We start from the raw sequence: 21,162 nt of genomic DNA, 5'->3' as shown, positions 1-21,162 counted from the left end.
CAAAAAAGTATGTATTTTTTATTATTATTATCATTATTAATTTTACAATAAATATTATTATTATATGTGTGAATATCCTAACATTCATGCATTTAAAAAATTCTACACCAACAAACAACTTATTATTATTAATTTTAAGTGTGAAAGCTCCAAACATTTACACAGATAAAATTCTACACCAAAAAAACTATTTATTATCATCAATTATATTATTATTAAATGTAGGAATGTCCAAACATTCACACATATAAGATTCTACACCCCAATTTTTTTTTCTTAATTGTTTTATTATTATTACAAACAATTTATTAATATTAATATTAAGCGTGAAAGCTCCAAACATTTACACAGATAAAATTCTACACCAAAAAAAAAATTTATTATCATCAATTATATAATTATTAAATGTAGGAATGTCCAAACATTCACACACATAAGATTCTACACCAAAAAAAACGTTTTTATTAATTGTTTTATTATTATTACAAACAATTTATTATTATTAATATTAAGCGTGACAGCTCCAAACATTTACACAGATAAAATTCTACACCAAAAAACTATTGATTATCATCAATTATATTATTATTAAATGTAGGAATGTCCAAACATTCACACATATAAGATTCTACACCAAAAAAACATGTTTTTATTCATTGTTTTATTATTATTAATATTAAGTGTGACAGCTCCAAACATTTACACAGATAAAATTCTACACCAAAAAAACTATTTATCATCAATTATATTTTTATTAAATGTAAGAATGTCCAAACATTCACACATATTAGATTCTACACCCATTTTTTTTAATTAATTGTTTTATTATTATTACAAACAATTTATTATTATTAATATTAAGTATGAACGCTCCAAACATTTACACAGATAAAATTCTACACCAAAAAAACTATTTATTATCATCAATTATATTATTATTAAATGTAGGAATGTCCAAACATTCACACATATTAGATTCTACACCCCAAAATAAATGTTTTATTAATTATTTTATTATTATTACAAACAATTTATTATTATTAATATTAAGTGTGACAGCTCCAAACATTTACAGATAAAATTCTACACCCAAAAAAATATTTATTATCATCAATTATATTATTATTAAATGTAGGAATGTCCAAACATTCACACATATAAAATTCTACACCCCAAAAAATATTTATTATCATCAATTATATTATTATTAAATGTAGGAATGTCCAAACATTCACACATATAAGATTCTACACCAAAAAAAACATGTTTTTATTAATTGTGTTGTTATTATTACAAACAATTTATTATTATTAATATTAAGTGTGACAGCTCCAAACATTTACACGGATAAAATTCTACACCCAAAAAACTATTTATTATCATCAATTATATTATTATTAAATGTAGGAATGTCCAAACATTCACACATATAAGATTCTACACCAAAAAAACATGTTCTTATTAATTGTGTTGTTATTATTAGAAACAATTTATTATTATTAATATTAAGTATGAACGCTCCAAAGATTTACACAGATAAAATTCTACACCCAAAAAAATATTTATCATCAATTATATTATTAAATGTAGGAATGTCCAAACATTCACACATATAAGATTCTACACCCCAATTTTTTTTCATTAATTGTTTTATTACAAACAATTTATTATTATCATTATTAATTGTACAATAATAATTATTATTATTATATGTGTGAATATCCTAACATTCATACATTAAAAAAAACTACACCAACAAACAATTTATTATTATTAATATTAAGTGTGACAGCTCCCAACATTTACACAGATAAAATTCTACACCAAAAAAACTATTTATTATCATCAATTATATTATTATTAAATGTAGGAATGTCCAAACATTCACACATATAAGATTCTACACCCCAAAAAAAAAATGTTTTTATTAATTGTTTTATTATTATATGTGTGAATGTCCAAACATTCACACGTATAAAAATTATACACCAGAAAACAATGTATTTATTATTATTAATTTTATTATTATGTGTGAATGTCCAAACATTCACACATATAAAATTATACACCAGAAAACAATATATTCATTATTAATATTATTATCATTATGTGTGAATGTCCAAACATTCACACATATAAAATTATACACCCCCCAAAAAAATGTTTTTATTAATTGTTTTATTATTAAATGTGTGAATGTCCAAACATTCACACGTACAAAATTATACACCAGAAAACAATATATTCATTATTAATATTATTATTATGTGTGAATGTCCAAACACTCACACATATAAGATTCTACACCCCAAAAAAAAGTTTATTAATTGTTTTATTATTATATGTGTGAATGTCCTAACATTCACACGTATAAAATTATACACCAGAAAACAATATAAAGTTATTATTATTAATTTTATTATTGTGTGAATGTCCAAACATTCACACATATAAAAATATACACCAGAAAACAATATATTCATTATTATCATTATGTGTGAATGTCCAAACACTTACACATATAAGATTCTACACCAAAAAAAATGTTTTTATTAATTGTTTTATTATTATATGTGTGAATGTCCAAACATTCACACGTATAAAATTATACACCAGAAAACAATATATTCATTATTAATATTATTATTATTATGTGTGAATGTCCAAACACTTACACATATAAGATTCTACACCCAAAAAAAAAGTTTTTATTAATTGTTTTATTATTATATGTGTGAATGTCCAAACATTCACACGTATAAAATTATACACCAGAAAACAATATATTTATTATTATTAATTTCATTATTATGTGTGAATGTCCAAACATTCACACATATAAAATTATACACCAGAAAACAATATATTCATTATTAATATTATTATTATGTGTGAATGTCCAAACACTTACACATATAAGATTCTACACCAAAAAAAATGTTTATTAATTGTTTTTTTATTATATGTGTGAATGTCCAAACATTCACATGTATACAATTATACACCAGAAAACAATATATTTATTATTATTAATTTCATTATTATGTGTGAATGTCCAAACATTCACACATATAAAATTATACACCCCCCAAAAAATGTTTTTATTAATTGTTTTATTATTATGTGTGAATGTCCAAACATTCACACGTATAAAATTATACACCAGAAAACAATATATTCATTATTAATATTATTATTGTTATGTGTGAATGTCCAAACACTTACACATATAAGATTCTACACCAAAAAAATGTTTTTATTAATTGTTTTATTATTATATGTTTGAATGTCCAAACATTCACACGTATAAAATTATACACCAGAAAACAATATATTTATTATTATTAATTTCATTATTATGTGTGAATGTCCAAATATTCACACATATAAAATTACAAACCAGAAAAAAATATATTCATTATTAATATTATTATTATAATGTGTGAATGTCCAAACACTTACACATATAAGATTCTACACCAAAAAAAATTATGTTTTTATTAATTGTTTTATTATTATATGTGTGAATGTCCAAACATTCACACGTATAAAAATTATACACCAGAAAACAATGTATTTATTATTATTAATTTTATTATTATGTGTGAATGTCCAAACATTCACACATATAAAATTATACACCAGAAAACAATATATTCATTATTAATATTATTATCATTATGTGTGAATGTCCAAACATTCACACATATAAAATTATACACCCCCCAAAAAAATGTTTTTATTAATTGTTTTATTATTAAATGTGTGAATGTCCAAACATTCACACGTACAAAATTATACACCAGAAAACAATATATTCATTATTAATATTATTATTATGTGTGAATGTCCAAACACTCACACATATAAGATTCTACACCCCAAAAAAAAGTTTATTAATTGTTTTATTATTATATGTGTGAATGTCCTAACATTCACACGTATAAAATTATACACCAGAAAACAATATAAAGTTATTATTATTAATTTTATTATTGTGTGAATGTCCAAACATTCACACATATAAAAATATACACCAGAAAACAATATATTCATTATTATTATTATGTGTGAATGTCCAAACACTTACACATATAAGATTCTACACCAAAAAAAATGTTTTTATTAATTGTTTTATTATTATATGTGTGAATGTCCAAACATTCACACGTATAAAATTATACACCAGAAAACAATATATTCATTATTAATATTATTATTATTATGTGTGAATGTCCAAACACTTACACATATAAGATTCTACACCCAAAAAAAAAGTTTTTATTAATTGTTTTATTATTATATGTGTGAATGTCCAAACATTCACACGTATAAAATTATACACCAGAAAACAATATATTTATTATTATTAATTTCATTATTATGTGTGAATGTCCAAACATTCACACATATAAAATTATACACCAGAAAACAATATATTCATTATTAATATTATTATTATGTGTGAATGTCCAAACACTTACACATATAAGATTCTACACCAAAAAAAATGTTTATTAATTGTTTTTTTATTATATGTGTGAATGTCCAAACATTCACATGTATACAATTATACACCAGAAAACAATATATTTATTATTATTAATTTCATTATTATGTGTGAATGTCCAAACATTCACACATATAAAATTATACACCCCCCAAAAAATGTTTTTATTAATTGTTTTATTATTATGTGTGAATGTCCAAACATTCACACGTATAAAATTATACACCAGAAAACAATATATTCATTATTAATATTATTATTGTTATGTGTGAATGTCCAAACACTTACACATATAAGATTCTACACCAAAAAAATGTTTTTATTAATTGTTTTATTATTATATGTTTGAATGTCCAAACATTCACACGTATAAAATTATACACCAGAAAACAATATATTTATTATTATTAATTTCATTATTATGTGTGAATGTCCAAATATTCACACATATAAAATTACAAACCAGAAAAAAATATATTCATTATTAATATTATTATTATAATGTGTGAATGTCCAAACACTTACACATATAAGATTCTACACCAAAAAAAATTATGTTTTTATTAATTGTTTTATTATTATATGTGTGAATGTCCAAACATTCACACGTATAAAAATTATACACCAGAAAACAATGTATTTATTATTATTAATTTTATTATTATGTGTGAATGTCCAAACATTCACACATATAAAATTATACACCAGAAAACAATATATTCATTATTAATATTATTATCATTATGTGTGAATGTCCAAACATTCACACATATAAAATTATACACCCCCCAAAAAAATGTTTTTATTAATTGTTTTATTATTAAATGTGTGAATGTCCAAACATTCACACGTACAAAATTATACACCAGAAAACAATATATTCATTATTAATATTATTATTATGTGTGAATGTCCAAACACTCACACATATAAGATTCTACACCCCAAAAAAAAGTTTATTAATTGTTTTATTATTATATGTGTGAATGTCCTAACATTCACACGTATAAAATTATACACCAGAAAACAATATAAAGTTATTATTATTAATTTTATTATTGTGTGAATGTCCAAACATTCACACATATAAAAATATACACCAGAAAACAATATATTCATTATTATTATTATGTGTGAATGTCCAAACACTTACACATATAAGATTCTACACCAAAAAAAATGTTTTTATTAATTGTTTTATTATTATATGTGTGAATGTCCTAACATTCACACGTATAAAATTATACACCAGAAAACAATATAAAGTTATTATTATTAATTTTATTATTGTGTGAATGTCCAAACATTCACACATATAAAAATATACACCAGAAAACAATATATTCATTATTATTATTATGTGTGAATGTCCAAACACTTACACATATAAGATTCTACACCAAAAAAAATGTTTTTATTAATTGTTTTATTATTATATGTGTGAATGTCCAAACATTCACACGTATAAAATTATACACCAGAAAACAATATATTCATTATTAATATTATTATTATTATGTGTGAATGTCCAAACACTTACACATATAAGATTCTACACCCAAAAAAAAAGTTTTTATTAATTGTTTTATTATTATATGTGTGAATGTCCAAACATTCACACGTATAAAATTATACACCAGAAAACAATATATTTATTATTATTAATTTCATTATTATGTGTGAATGTCCAAACATTCACACATATAAAATTATACACCAGAAAACAATATATTCATTATTAATATTATTATTATGTGTGAATGTCCAAACACTTACACATATAAGATTCTACACCAAAAAAAATGTTTATTAATTGTTTTTTTATTATATGTGTGAATGTCCAAACATTCACATGTATACAATTATACACCAGAAAACAATATATTTATTATTATTAATTTCATTATTATGTGTGAATGTCCAAACATTCACACATATAAAATTATACACCCCCCAAAAAATGTTTTTATTAATTGTTTTATTATTATGTGTGAATGTCCAAACATTCACACGTATAAAATTATACACCAGAAAACAATATATTCATTATTAATATTATTATTGTTATGTGTGAATGTCCAAACACTTACACATATAAGATTCTACACCAAAAAAATGTTTTTATTAATTGTTTTATTATTATATGTTTGAATGTCCAAACATTCACACGTATAAAATTATACACCAGAAAACAATATATTTATTATTATTAATTTCATTATTATGTGTGAATGTCCAAATATTCACACATATAAAATTACAAACCAGAAAAAAATATATTCATTATTAATATTATTATTATAATGTGTGAATGTCCAAACACTTACACATATAAGATTCTACACCAAAAAAAATTATGTTTTTATTAATTGTTTTATTATTATATGTGTGAATGTCCAAACATTCACACGTGTAAAATTATACACCAGAAAACAATATATTTATTATTATTAATTTTATTATGTGTGAATGTCCAAACATTCACACATATAAGATTATACACCCCAAAAAATGTTTTTATTAATTGTTTTATTATTATTATATGTGTGAATGTCCAAACATTCACATATATAAAATTATACACCAGAAAACAATATATTCATTATTAATATTATTAATATTATGTGTGAATGTCCAAACACTTACACATATAAGATTCTACACCCCCCAAAAAAATGTTTATTAATTGTTTTATTATTATATGTGTGAATGTCCAAACATTCACATGTATAAAATTATACACCAGAAAACAATATTTTTATTATTATTAATTTCATTATTATGTGTGAATGTCCAAACATTCACACATATAAAATTATACACCAGAAAACAATATATTCATTATTAATATTATTATTATAATGTGTGAATGTCCAAACACTTACACATAAGATTCTACACCAAAAAAAAAATGTTTTCATTAATTGTTTTATTATTATATGTTTGAATGTCCAAACATTCACACGTATAAAATTATACACCAGAAAACAATATATTTATTATTATTAATTTCATTATGTGTGAATGTCCAAATATTCACACATATAAAATTACACACCAGAAAACAATATATTCATTATTAATATTATTATTATAATGTGTGAATGTCCAAACACTTACACACATAAGATTCTACACCAAAAAAATGTTTATTAATTGTTTTATTATTATATGTGTGAATGTCCAAACATTCACACGTATAAAATTATACACCAGAAAACAATATATTTATTATTATTAATTTTATTGTGTGTGAATGTCCAAACATTCACACATATAAGATTCTACACCAAACAACAATATATTTATTGTAATAATTGTATTATTATCATGTGTGAATGTCCAAACATTCACACATATAAAATTATACACCAAAAAAAATGTTTTTATTAATTGTTTTATTATTATATGTGTGAATGTCCAAACATTCACACGTATAAAATTATACACCAGAAAACAATATATTCATTATTAATATTATGTGTGAATGTCCAAACACTTACATATATAAGATTCTACACCAAAAAAAAAGTTTTTATTAATTGTTTTATTATTATAAGTGTGAATGTCCAAACATTCACACGTATAAAATTATACACCAGAAAACAATATATTTATTATTATTAATTTTATTATTATGTGTGAATGTCCAAACATTCACACATATAAAATTATACACCAGAAAACAATATATTCATTATTAATATTATTATCATTATCTGTGAATGTCCAAACATTCACACATATAAAATTATACACCAAAAAAAAAATGTTTTTATTAATTGTTTTATTATTATATGTGTGAATGTCCAAACATTCACACGTATAAAATTATACACCAGAAAACAATATATTTATTATTATTAATTTTATTATGTGTGAATGTCCAAACATTCACACATATAAAATTACACACCAGAAAACAATATATTCATTATTAATATTATTATTATAATGTGTGAATGTCCAAACACTTACACATATAAGATTCTACACCCCAAAAAAAATGTTTTTATTAATTTTTTTATTATTATATGTGTGAATGTCCAAACATTCACACGCATAAAATTATACACCAGAAAACAATATATTTATCATTAATATTATTAATGATTATGTGTGAATGTCCAAACATTTACACGTATAAAATTATACACCAGAAAACAATATATTTATTATTATTAATTTTATTATTATGTGTGAATGTCCAAACACTTACATATATAAGATTCTACACCAAAAAAAAATGTTTTTATTAATTGTTTTATTATTATATGTGTGAATGTCCACAAATTCATATGTATAAAATTATACACCAGAAAACAATATATTTATTATTAATATTATTATTATTATGTGTGAATGTCCAAACACCTACACACATAAGATCCTACACCCAAAAAAAATGTTTTTATTAATTGTTTTATTATTATATGTGTGAATGTCCAAACATTCACACGTATAAAATTATGCACCAGAAAACAATATATTTATTATTATTAATTTTATTATGTGTGAATGTCCAAACATTCACACATATAAAATTATACACCCCCCAAAAAAATGTTTCTATTAATTGTTTTATTATTATATGTGTGAATGTCCAAACATTCACACATATAAAATTATACACCAGAAAACAATATATTCATTATTAATATTATTATTATTATGTGTGAATGTCCAAACACTTACACATATAAGATTCTACACCCCCCCAAAAAAATTTTTATTAATTGTTTTATTATTATGTGTGAATGTCCAAACATTCACATGTATAAAATTATACACCAGAAAACAATATTTTTATTATTATTAATTTCATTATTATGTGTGAATGTCCAAACATTCACACATATAAAATTATACACCAGAAAACAATATATTAATTATTAATATTATTATCATTATCTGTGAATGTCCAAACATTCACACATATAAAATTATACACCCCAAAAAAATGTTTTTATTAATTGTTTTATTATATGTGTGAATGTCCAAACATTCACACATATAAAATTATACACCAGAAAACAATATATTCATTATTAATATTATTATTATTATGTGTGAATGTCCAAACACTTACACATATAAGATTCTACACCCCCCCAAAAAATTTTTTATTAATTGTTTTATTATTATGTGTGAATGTCCAAACATTCACACGCATAAAATTATACACCAGAAAACAATATATTTATCATTAATATTATTAATGATTATGTGTGAATGTCCAAACATTTACACGTATAAAATTATACACCAGAAAACAATATATTTATTATTATTAATTTTATTATTATGTGTGAATGTCCAAACACTTACATATATAAGATTCTACACCAAAAAAAAATGTTTTTATTAATTGTTTTATTATTATATGTGTGAATGTCCACAAATTCATATGTATAAAATTATACACCAGAAAACAATATATTTATTATTAATATTATTATTATTATGTGTGAATGTCCAAACACCTACACACATAAGATCCTACACCCAAAAAAAATGTTTTTATTAATTGTTTTATTATTATATGTGTGAATGTCCAAACATTCACACGTATAAAATTATGCACCAGAAAACAATATATTTATTATTATTAATTTTATTATGTGTGAATGTCCAAACATTCACACATATAAAATTATACACCAGAAAACAATATATTCATTATTAATATTATTATTATTATGTGTGAATGTCCAAACACTTACACATATAAGATTCTACACCCCCCCAAAATTTTTTTTATTAATTGTTTTATTATTATGTGTGAATGTCCAAACATTCACATGTATAAAATTATACACCAGAAAACAATATTTTTATTATTATTAATTTCATTATTATGTGTGAATGTCCAAACATTCACACATATAAAATTATACACCAGAAAACAATATATTCATTATTAATATTATTATCATTATCTGTGAATGTCCAAACATTCACACATATAAAATTATACACCCCAAAAAAATGTTTTTATTAATTGTTTTATTATATGTGTGAATGTCCAAACATTCACACATATAAAATTATACACCAGAAAACAATATATTCATTATTAATATTATTATTATTATGTGTGAATGTCCAAACACTTACACATATAAGATTCTACACCCCCCCAAAAAAAAATTTATTAATTGTTTTATTATTATGTGTGAATGTCCAAACATTCACATGTATAAAATTATACACCAGAAAACAATATTTTTATTATTATTAATTTCATTATTATGTGTGAATGTCCAAACATTCACACATATAAAATTATACACCAGAAAACAATATATTTATTATAAATATTATTATTATTATGTGTGAATGTCCAAACACCTACACTTATAAGATCCTACACCCCAAAAAAATGTTTTTATTAATTGTTTTATTATTATATGTGTGAACGTCCAAACATTCACACGTATAAAATAATACACCAGAAAACAATATATTTATTATTATTAATTGTATTATTATGTGTGAATGTCCAAACATTCACACATATAAAATTATACACCCCAAAAAAAATGTTTATTGTTTTATTATTATATGTGTGAATGTCCAAACATTCACACATATAAAATTATACACCAGAAAACCATATATTCATTATTAATATTATGTGTGAATGTCCAAACACTTACACATATAAGATTCTACACCAAAAAAAAAATGTTTTCATTAATTGTTTTGTTATTATATGTGTGAATGTCCAAACATTCACACGCATAAAATTATACACCAGAAAACAATATATTTATCATTAATATTATTAATGATTATGTGTGAATGTCCAAACACTTACACATATAAGATTCTACACCAAACAACAATATATTTATTATAATAATTGTATTATTATCATGTGTGAATGTCCAAACATTCACACATATAAAATTATACACCAAAAAACAATATATTTTATGATTATTAATTTCGGATGAAAACATCGGATAAAAAAAGCCATTATCGGACATCTCTATGGTTCACGGCGTGAATGTTGACACGGGGGATGTTTGGATGTGTTCCAGTGTTCTCTGGCCTGCCACAAGAAGTGTCTGGAGAGTCTGGCCATCCAGTGCGGCCATCGGAAGCTCCAGAGGAAGCTGCACCTTTTTGGCGTGGACTTCGCGCAGACGGCGAGTAACAGCCAGGACGGCGTTCCCTTCATCATCCGCAAGTGCACGTCGGAGATCGAGACCCGAGCGCTCAACTTGAAGGTATTTGCAACTCAACACAATAAGTGCAAGAACTGAGTGTCTTCAATTAATATCATTTAAAAGGCATACAAATGTACTTTTTTTTTTGGGACGCTGTGAAGTTTATCTACCGCATCAACGGGGCCAAGTCCCGTGTGGAGAAGCTGTGTCAGGCGTTTGAGAACGGCAAGGACCTGGTGGAGATGTCCACCCTTTACCCCCACGACATTAGCAACGTACTCAAACTCTACCTGAGACAGGTAGACTGGCGTTTAATGGTAGTTCTGGACCAAGCCAGTTCTTGTTTCACAGTGAATATGAAAGTACAAAACCAAAAACCAGTGAAGTTGGCACGTTGTCCATCCATCCATCCATTTTCTACCGCTTATTCCCTTTTGGGCGGAAGGCGGGGTACACCCTGGACAAGTCGCCACCTCATCGCAGGGCCAACACAGATAGACAGACAACATTCACACACTAGGGCCAATTTTAGTGTTGCCAATCAACCTATCCCCAGGTGCATGTCTTTGGAAGTGGGAGGAAGCCGGAGTACCCGGTGGGAACCCACGCAGTCACGGGGAGAACATGCAAACTCCACACAGAAAGATCCCGAGCCTGGATTCGAACCCAGGACTGCAGGACCTTCGTATTGTGAGGCAGACGCACTAACCCCTCTGGCACGTTGTGTAATTCGTAAATAAAAAAAACCAGAATACAAATCCTTTTCAACTTACAGGTTCTGTTCATATTATTAGAATATCACGAAAAAGTTGATTTATTTCAGTAATTATAATGAGAACGTGAAACTTACATATTATATCAATTCATTACACACATAGTGATATGTTAGAAATGTTTATTTCTTTAAAATTTGATGATTAGTACTGACAATTACTGAAAATCCCAAATTCAGTATCTCAGAAAATTTGAATACTAGTTACGACTAGTACCAAAAAATCCATCCATCTTCTTCCGCTTATCCGAGGTCGGGTCGCGGGGGCAGCAGCCTAAGCAGGGAAGCCCAGACTTCCCTCTCCCCAGCCACTTCGTCTAGCTCTTCCCGGGGGATCCCGAGGCGTTCCCAGGCCAGCCGGGAGACATAGTCTTCCCCGTGGCCTCCTACCGGTTGGACGTGCCCTAAACACCTCCCTAGGGAGGCGTTCGGGTGGTATCCTGACCAGATGCCCGAACCACCTCATCTGGCTCCTCTCCATGTGGAGGAGCAGCGGCTTTACTTTGAGTTCCTCCCGGATGGCAGAGCTTCTCACCCTATCTCTAAGGGAGAGACCCAAACTCATTTGGGCCGCTTGTACCCGTGATCTTATCCTTTCGGTCATGACCCAAAGCTCATGACCATAGGTGAGGATGGGAACGTAGATCGACCGGTAAATTGAGAGCTTTTCCTTCCGGCTCAGCTCCTTCTTCACCACAACAGATCGGTACAACGTCCGCATTACTGAAGACGCCGCACCGATCCGCCTGTCGATCTCACGATCCACTCTTCCCCCACTCGTGAACAAGACTCCTAGGTACTTGAACTCCTCCACTTGGGGCAGGGTCTCCTCCCCCAACCCGGAGATGGCACTCCACCCTTTTCCGGGCGAGAACCATGGACTCGGACTTGGAGGTGCTGATTCTCATTCCGGCCGCTTCACACTCGGCTGCGAACCGATCCAGTGAGAGCTGAAGATCCCGGCCAGATGAAGCCAACAGGACCACATCGTCTGCAAAAAGCAGAGACCTAATCCCGCGGCCACCAAACCGGAACCTCTCAATGCCTTGACTGCGCCTAGAAATTCTGTCCATAAAAGTTATGAACAGAATAAAATATTTTTTAGAAATGTGGGCCAACAAAAAAGTATGAACATGGAAAGTTTTAGCATGTACGGCAATCAATACTTAGTTGCCTGAATTGCTGCAGTGGCATAAAGTCGACCAGTCTGTTGCACTCCTCAGGTGTTCTGAGAGCCCAGGTTGCTTTAATAGTGGCCTTCAGCTCTTCAGCATTGTTGGGTCCGGCATCTGGCATCTTCCGCTTCACAATACATAGCTTTTCTATGGGGTTGAGGTCAGGTGAGTTTGCAGGCCAATCAAGAACAGGGATACCATGGTCCTTAAACCAGGTACTGGTAGATTCGGCACTGTGTGCAGGTGCCAAGTCATGTTGGAAAATGAAATCTTCACCTCCGTAAAATTGGTCGGCGGCAGGCAGCATAAAGTGTTCTAAAGTGTTGGGGACATCTACGCTGCTGATCCGCTTGAGATGGTTTCCTGTGGACGGGACTCTCGCTGCTGTCTTGGAGCCACTATGGATTGAACTTTCACGGTATCATGTTAGACCCGCTCGACATCCATTGCTTTCGGTCCCCTAGAGGGGGGGGGTTGCCCACATCTGAGGTCCTCTCCAAGGTTTCTCATAGTCAGCATTGTCACTGGCGTCCCACTGGATGTGAATTCTCCCTGCCCACTGGGTGTGAGTTTTCCTTGCCCTTTTGTGGGTTCTTCCGAGGATGTTGTAGTCGTAATGATTTGTGCAGTCCTTTGAGACATTAGTGATTTGGGGCTATATAAATAAACATTGATTGATTGATTGATAAAACTTCCTGGTAGACTGCTGCATTGACCCTAGACCTCAGGAAACACAGTGGACCAACACCAGCAGATGACATGGCACACCAGACCATTACCGATTGTGGAAATTTGACACTGGACTTCAGGCAACGTGGATTCTGTGCCTCTCCTGTCTTCCTCCAGACTCTGGGACCTTGATTTCCAAAGGAGATACAAAATTGACTTTCATCTGAAAACATAACTTTGGACCACTCAGCAGCGGTCCAGTCCATTTTGTCTTGAGCCCAGGCGTTGTCTCTTATTCAAGAGTGGCTTTACGCAAAGAATGCGACAGCTGAAGCCCATATCTTGCATACGTCGGTGCGTGGTGGTTCTTGAAGCATTGAATCCAGCTGCAGTCCACTCTTTGTGGATCTCCCCACATTTTTGAATCGGTTTTGTTTGACTCTCCAGGGCGCGGTTATCCCTCTTGCTTGTACACTTTTTTTCTACCACATCTTTGTCTTCCCTTCGGCTCTCTATTAATGTCTTTGGACACAGAGCTCTGGGAACATCCAACCTCTTTGGCAATGACCTTTTGTGTCTTGCCCTCCTTCTTTAGGGTATCAATGGTCATCTTTTGGACAGTTGTCAAGTCAGCAGTCTTCCCCATGATTGTGTGTCATACAGAATCAAAACGAGAGACCGTTTAAAGGCTTTTCCAGGTGTTTTGAGTTAGTTAGCTAATTAGAGTGTGGCACCAGGTGTCTTCAATATCTGACCTTTTCACCATATTCTAATTTTCTGAGATGTTGAATTTAGGGTTTTCATTGGTTGTCAGCTATAATCATCTCCTTTTTGGCAAAAAACACTTGAAATGTATCAGTATGTTTGGAATGAATGTATACATTCTACAAGTTTGACTTTCTAAATGGAATTAATGAAATAAATCAACTTTTTCATGATATTCTAATAATATGACCAGCACCTGTACATTCAATAAACGTTTGGGAACTGAGGAGACACATTTTTGAAGCTTTTCAGGTGGAATTCTTTCCCATTCTTGCTTGATGTACAGCTTAAGTTCTTCAACAGTCCGGGGTCTCCGTTGTGGTATTTTAGGCTTCGTAATGCGCCACACATTTTCAACGGGAGACAGGTCTGGACCACAGGCAGGTCAGTCTAGTACTCGCACTCTTTTACTACGAAGCCACGCTGTTGTAACACGTGGCTTGGCATTGTCTTGCTGAAATAAGCAGGGGCGTCCATGATAACGTTGCTTGGATGGCAACATATGTTGCTCCGAAACCTTTATGTACTTTTCAGCATTAATGGTAATTGGGCACTAATACACCCCCATACCATCCCAGATGCTGGCTTTTCAACTTTGCATCTGTAACAGTCCGGCATAGCTCGGTTGGTAGAGTGGCCGTGCCAGCAACTTGAGGGTTGCAGGTTCGAATCCCGCTTCTGCCATCCTAGTCACTGCCGTTGTGTCCTTGGGCAAGACACTTTACCCACCTGCTCCCAGTGCCACCCACACCGGTTTAAAATGTAACTTAGATATTGGGTTTCACTATGTAAAGCGCTTTGAGTCACTAGAGAAAAGCGCTATATAAATATAATTCACTTCACAATTCACTACTTTTCCTCTTTGTTGCAGAGGACACAACGTCCACAGTTTTCAAAAATCAATTTGAAATGTGGACTCGTCAGACCACAGAACACTTTTCCACTTTGCATCAGCGAAGCCGGTAGCGTTTCTGGGTGTTGTTGATCAATGGCTTTGGCTTTGCATAGTCGAGTTTTAACTGGCACTTACGGATGGGATGTTTTCCTGCTGGCTCCGCTGTGAACGGGACTCTCGCTGCTGTGTTGGATCCGCTTTGGCCTGGACTCTCGCGACTGTGTGGATCCATTATGGATTGAACTTTCACAGTATCATGTTAGACCCGCTCGACATCCATTGCTTTCCTCCTCTCCAAGGTTCTCATAGTCATCATTGTCACCGACGTCCCACTGGGTGTGAGTTTTCCTTGCCCTTATGTGGGCCTACCGAGGATGTCGTAGTGGTTTGTGTTGTGGTTTGTGCAGCCCTTTGAGACACTAGTGATTTAGGGCTATATAAGTAAACATTGATTGATTGATTGATTGATTGATGTTGCGACAAACTGTAGTTACTGACAGTGGTTTTCTGAAGTGTTCCTGAGCCCATGTGGTGATATCCTTTACATACTGATGTCGCCTTTTTGATGCGAGGCCCGGCATTTAATGTTGGTTTTCAGCCTTGCCGCTTTTGTGCAGGGATTTCTCCAGATTCTCTGAACCTTTTAATGATGTTACAGACCGTAGAGGGTGAAATCCCTAAATTCCTTGCATTCGCTGGTTGAGAAATTTTATTCTTATTAATCTGTTGGACAATTTGCTCACTCATTTCTTCACAAAGTGGTGACCCTCATCCCGTCCTTGTTGGTGAATGACTGAGCATTTCCCGGAATCTGCTTTCATACCCAATCGTGGCACCCACCTGTTCCCAATTAGCCCGTTCGCCCATGGGATGTTCCAAATAAGTGTTTGATGAGCATTTCTCAAATTTCTCAGTCTTTTTTTCCCACTTGTGCCAACTTTTTGGGAAACATGTCACAGGCATAACATTCCAAATGAGCTAATATTTGCCAAAAAATATCAACTTTTTAGTTTGAATGTGAAGTATCTAGTCTTTGCAGTCTATTCAATTGAATATAAGTTGAAAAGGATGAGGAAATTATTGTATTCTGTTTTTATTTAGCATTTACACAACGTGACAACTTTACTGGTTTGGGGTTTAGGATACTAGTGTGTGTTTTGTTTTGGTACAGCTGCTGTGAAGTCCACTTTGTGTTCATGGTCCTGGTTTTTTATCGGTTTTATTTGCAGCTCCCGGAGCCGCTCATCCTTTTCCGCTTCTACAACGACCTTATCGGTCTGGCCAAAGACAGCCAAAGTGGAATTGGGGCCGATCTGGAAGCATCTCGCCTGAGTTCCTCCCCAGTGCCTCCAGCTCAGGTCAGCGTGGAGCTCAACCGCATCCTCTTCAAGATCAAAGACATCCTGAAGCAGCTGCCGCCTGCCCAGTACAAGACCCTGCGGTTCCTCGTCGAGCATCTGTACCGGTAGGTTGGACGCATGCCACAATATTCACACAAAGTACTTAGATTTTTTAAAATATTTACCATGAATTTAAAGAAGAACTGCAATTTTTGGGGGAAGTTTGCCTATCGTTCACAATCATTATGAAAGACATGACAGTTTTTGCATTTTAAATATGAAAGTTTGTTCTCCCGGGATGCAAACGGACTTATCCGGACAAGGGTAGCAGGTAGGGAAGATACAGGACTGTCTCATTTTAGCGAAAACATTTGTTTGAAAAATATGCATTTTTTTTTTCATTTTTACGTAACGACATTTTAACGAAAAAAGTTTTCCAAAAATATGCATTTTCTGCCATTTTCGGGTTTTGTCGGGACTCCTGATGACGTTTGGAGACATCTCCTACAACTACACACCAGTAACGTGCTGCTGAAGCGAGTCGGTTTTTTTGCGTAAGGGTGCCCCCTTATGACATTTTAGCGAATTTTTTTTCTCCCAAAATATGCATTTTCTGCCATTTTCGGGTTTTGTCGGGAGTCCTGAAGACATTTCGAGACATCTCCTACAACTACACACCAGTATTGTACTGCTGAAGCGAGTCGTTTTTTTTTTTTGTTAGTTTTTTTGCATAAGGGTCCCCCTTTACAACATTTTAGCGAATTTTTTCCCCCCAAAAATATGCATTTTCTGCCATTTTCGGGTTTTGTCGGGACTCCTGATGACGTTTTGAGACATCTCCTGCAACTACACACCAGTATTGTCCTGCTGAAGCGAGTCCGTTTTTTGAATTTTTGCGTAAGGGCCCTTTCCGATATTTTAGCGAGAAAAAGTTTTCCAAAAATATGCATTTTCTGCCATTTTCGGGTTTTGTCGGGACTCCTGATGACGTTTTCAGACGTCTCCTACAACTACACACCAGCATCGTGCTGCTGAAGCGGGTCGTTTTTTGTTTTTGGCATAAGGGTCCCCTTACGACATTTTAGCAAAATTTTTTTTCCAAAAATATGAATTTTCTGCCATTTTCGGGTTTTGTCGGGACTCCTGATGACGTTTCGAGACATTTCCTACAACTACACACCAGTATTGTGCTGCTGAAGCAAGTCCGTTTTTTTTATTTTTGCGTAAGGGTCCCCCCTTACGACATTTTAGCGAAAAAAATTTTCCCCAAAAATATGCATTTTCTGCCATTTTCGGGTTTTGTCGGGACTCCTGAAGACGTTTCGAGACATCTCCTACAACTACACACCAGTATTGTGCTGCTGAAGCTAGTCCGTTTTTTTTCTATTTTTGCGTAAGGGCCCCTACGATATTTTAGCGAAAAAAGTTTTCCAAAAATATGCATTTTCTGCCGTTTTCGGGTTTTGTCGGGACTCCTGATGACGTTTCGAGACATCTCCTATAACTACACACCAGCATTGTGCTGCTGAAACGAGTCAGTTTTTTTTATTTATTTTTGCGTAATGGACACTCTTACGACATTTTAGCGAAAAAAACGTTTTCCAAAAATATGCATTTTCTGCCATTTTCGGGTTTTGTCGGGACTCCTGAAGACGTTTCGAGACATCTCCTACAACTACACACCAGTATTGTGCTGCTGAAGCTAGTCCGTTTTTTTTCTATTTTTGCGTAAGGGCCCCTACGATATTTTAGCGAAAAAAGTTTTCCAAAAATATGCATTTTCTGCCGTTTTCGGGTTTTGTCGGGACTCCTGATGACGTTTCGAGACATCTCCTATAACTACACACCAGCATTGTGCTGCTGAAACGAGTCAGTTTTTTTTATTTATTTTTGCGTAATGGACACTCTTACGACATTTTAGCGAAAAAAACGTTTTCCAAAAATATGCATTTTCTGCCATTTTCGGGTTTTGGCGGGACTCCTGATGACGTTTCGAGACATTTCCTACAACTACACACCAGTATTGTGCTGCTGAAGCAAGTCTGTATTTTTTATTTTTACGTAAGGGTCCCCCCCTTACGACATTTTAGCAAATTTTTTTTCCCCCAAAATATGCATTTTCTGCCATTTTCGGGTTTTGTCGGGACTCCTGAAGACGTTTCAAGACATCTCCTACAACTACACACCAGTATTGTGCTGCTGAATCGAGTCGTTTTTTTTTGTTGTTGTTGTTTTTTGCGTCAGGGTCCTCCCTTACGACATTTTAGCGAACAAAAGTTTTCCAAAAATATGCATTTTCTGCCATTTTTGGGTTTTGTCGGGACTCCTGATGACGTTTTGTGACATCTCCTACAACTACACACCAGTATTGTGCTGCTGAAGCGAGTCCGTTTTTTGAATTTTTGCGTAAAGGTCCCTTATGACATTTTAGCGAAAAAAAGTTTAGCAAAAATATGCATTTTCTGCCATTTTCGGGACTCCTGATGACGTTTCGAGACATCTCCTACACTACAGCACCAGTATTGTGCTGCTAAAGCGAGTCGTTTTTTTTTTTTCATTCTTACGTAAGGGTGCCCCTTACGACATTTTAGCGAAAAACATTTTCCCAAAAATATGCATTTTCTGCCATTTTCGGGGTTTGTCAGGACTCCTGATGACGTTTTCAGACGTCTCCTACAACTACACACCAGTACTGTGTTTCTGAAGCGAGTCGTTTATTTTTTATTTTTGGGTAAGGGTTCCCAAGCAGGGATGTAATGGCTCCCATTTTTTATAGTCTTTAGTATGACTCAGCCGGGATTTGACGATAGATTTTTGTGTAGTTTGATGGTCACCATCCGGCTTCCAATAACACTTAAGTTTCCCTCCAGGGTGACCGAGCAATCTGAGGAAAACAAAATGACTGCGAGGAACCTGGGGATCATTTTTGGGCCGACACTCATCAAACCGAGGCAGACCGATGCCGAGGTCTCCCTGTCCTCGCTGGTGGACTACCCCTACCAGGCGCTCATTGTGGAGCTCATCATCAGACACTGTCAGATGATCTTCGACACTCCTCTCAGCAACTCGCCCACCGAGGTCGGCGCTCGCCCGGTGCCCGCCCGGCGCCTTACTCCGCAGGACAAGGAGCGCAGACTGAGCAGGTACTCAAAGTCTGCGGGCCACGACCAGGAGGTAAGTACCCGATTGCTCATCCGTTCACGGACGTTGAGAAGTAACTCTCGCATGGTAGTCGATGCAGGTTGTCCGTTGATGAAGTGTCTACTACTCACCTTTACAGACCGGCGCCAAGGGTTTTAAGAGACACTCCACTCCTTCACGTTTGTCGTCAGCGGACCCGGAGCTGCCATACCCCAGTGGCTCTGAAGGAAATGAATTCCAAGGCGGTTAGTATTGTTACAAATCCATGCAACATTCTTATTTATGTTTTTTTGTACAGTATTTTACACACGTAGTAATGCGGACGTTGTACCGATCCGTTGTGGTGAAGAAGGAGCTGAGCCGGAAGGCAAAGCTCTCAATTTACCGGTCGATCTACGTTCCCATCCTCACCTATGGTCATGAGCTTTGGGTCATGACCGAAAGAACAAGATCACGGGTACAAGCGGCCGATATGATTTTCCCTTAGAGATAGGGTGAGAAGCTCTGTCATTTGGGAGGAACTCAAAGTAAAGCCGCTGCTCCTCCACATGGAGAGGAGCCAGATGAGGTGGTTCGGGCATCTGGTCAGGATGCCACCCGAACGCCTCCCTAGGGAGGTGTTTAGGGCACGTCCAACCGGTAGGGGGCCATGGGGAAGACCCAGGACACGTTGGGAAGACTACGTCTCCCGGCTGGCCTGGGAACGCCTCGGGATCCCCC

General features: G+C 32.7%; 1 protein-coding gene across 5 annotated transcripts in view; it reads left to right on the top strand.

The window, feature by feature from the left end:
- arhgap29a (Rho GTPase activating protein 29a) overlaps nucleotides 1-21,162 on the top strand; it is a 162,077-nt gene that overhangs the window by 130,328 nt on the left and 10,587 nt on the right. For all 5 annotated transcript variants that reach the window (XM_061922336.1, XM_061922338.1, XM_061922335.1 and 2 more), the window contains 5 exons: nucleotides 11,557-11,745; nucleotides 11,847-11,984; nucleotides 17,191-17,426; nucleotides 20,172-20,475; nucleotides 20,582-20,687. In XM_061922336.1, coding sequence (XP_061778320.1) covers nucleotides 11,557-11,745; nucleotides 11,847-11,984; nucleotides 17,191-17,426; nucleotides 20,172-20,475; nucleotides 20,582-20,687 — 973 coding nt within the window. The remainder of the gene's footprint in view (nucleotides 1-11,556; nucleotides 11,746-11,846; nucleotides 11,985-17,190; nucleotides 17,427-20,171; nucleotides 20,476-20,581; nucleotides 20,688-21,162) is intronic.

This window comes from Nerophis ophidion, linkage group LG15 (assembly GCF_033978795.1).
Source record: "Nerophis ophidion isolate RoL-2023_Sa linkage group LG15, RoL_Noph_v1.0, whole genome shotgun sequence".
NCBI lineage: Eukaryota > Metazoa > Chordata > Actinopteri > Syngnathiformes > Syngnathidae > Nerophis > Nerophis ophidion.
The sequence above is the reverse complement of the archived record's forward strand: the minus strand, read 5'-3'. Positions and strand labels throughout refer to the sequence as shown.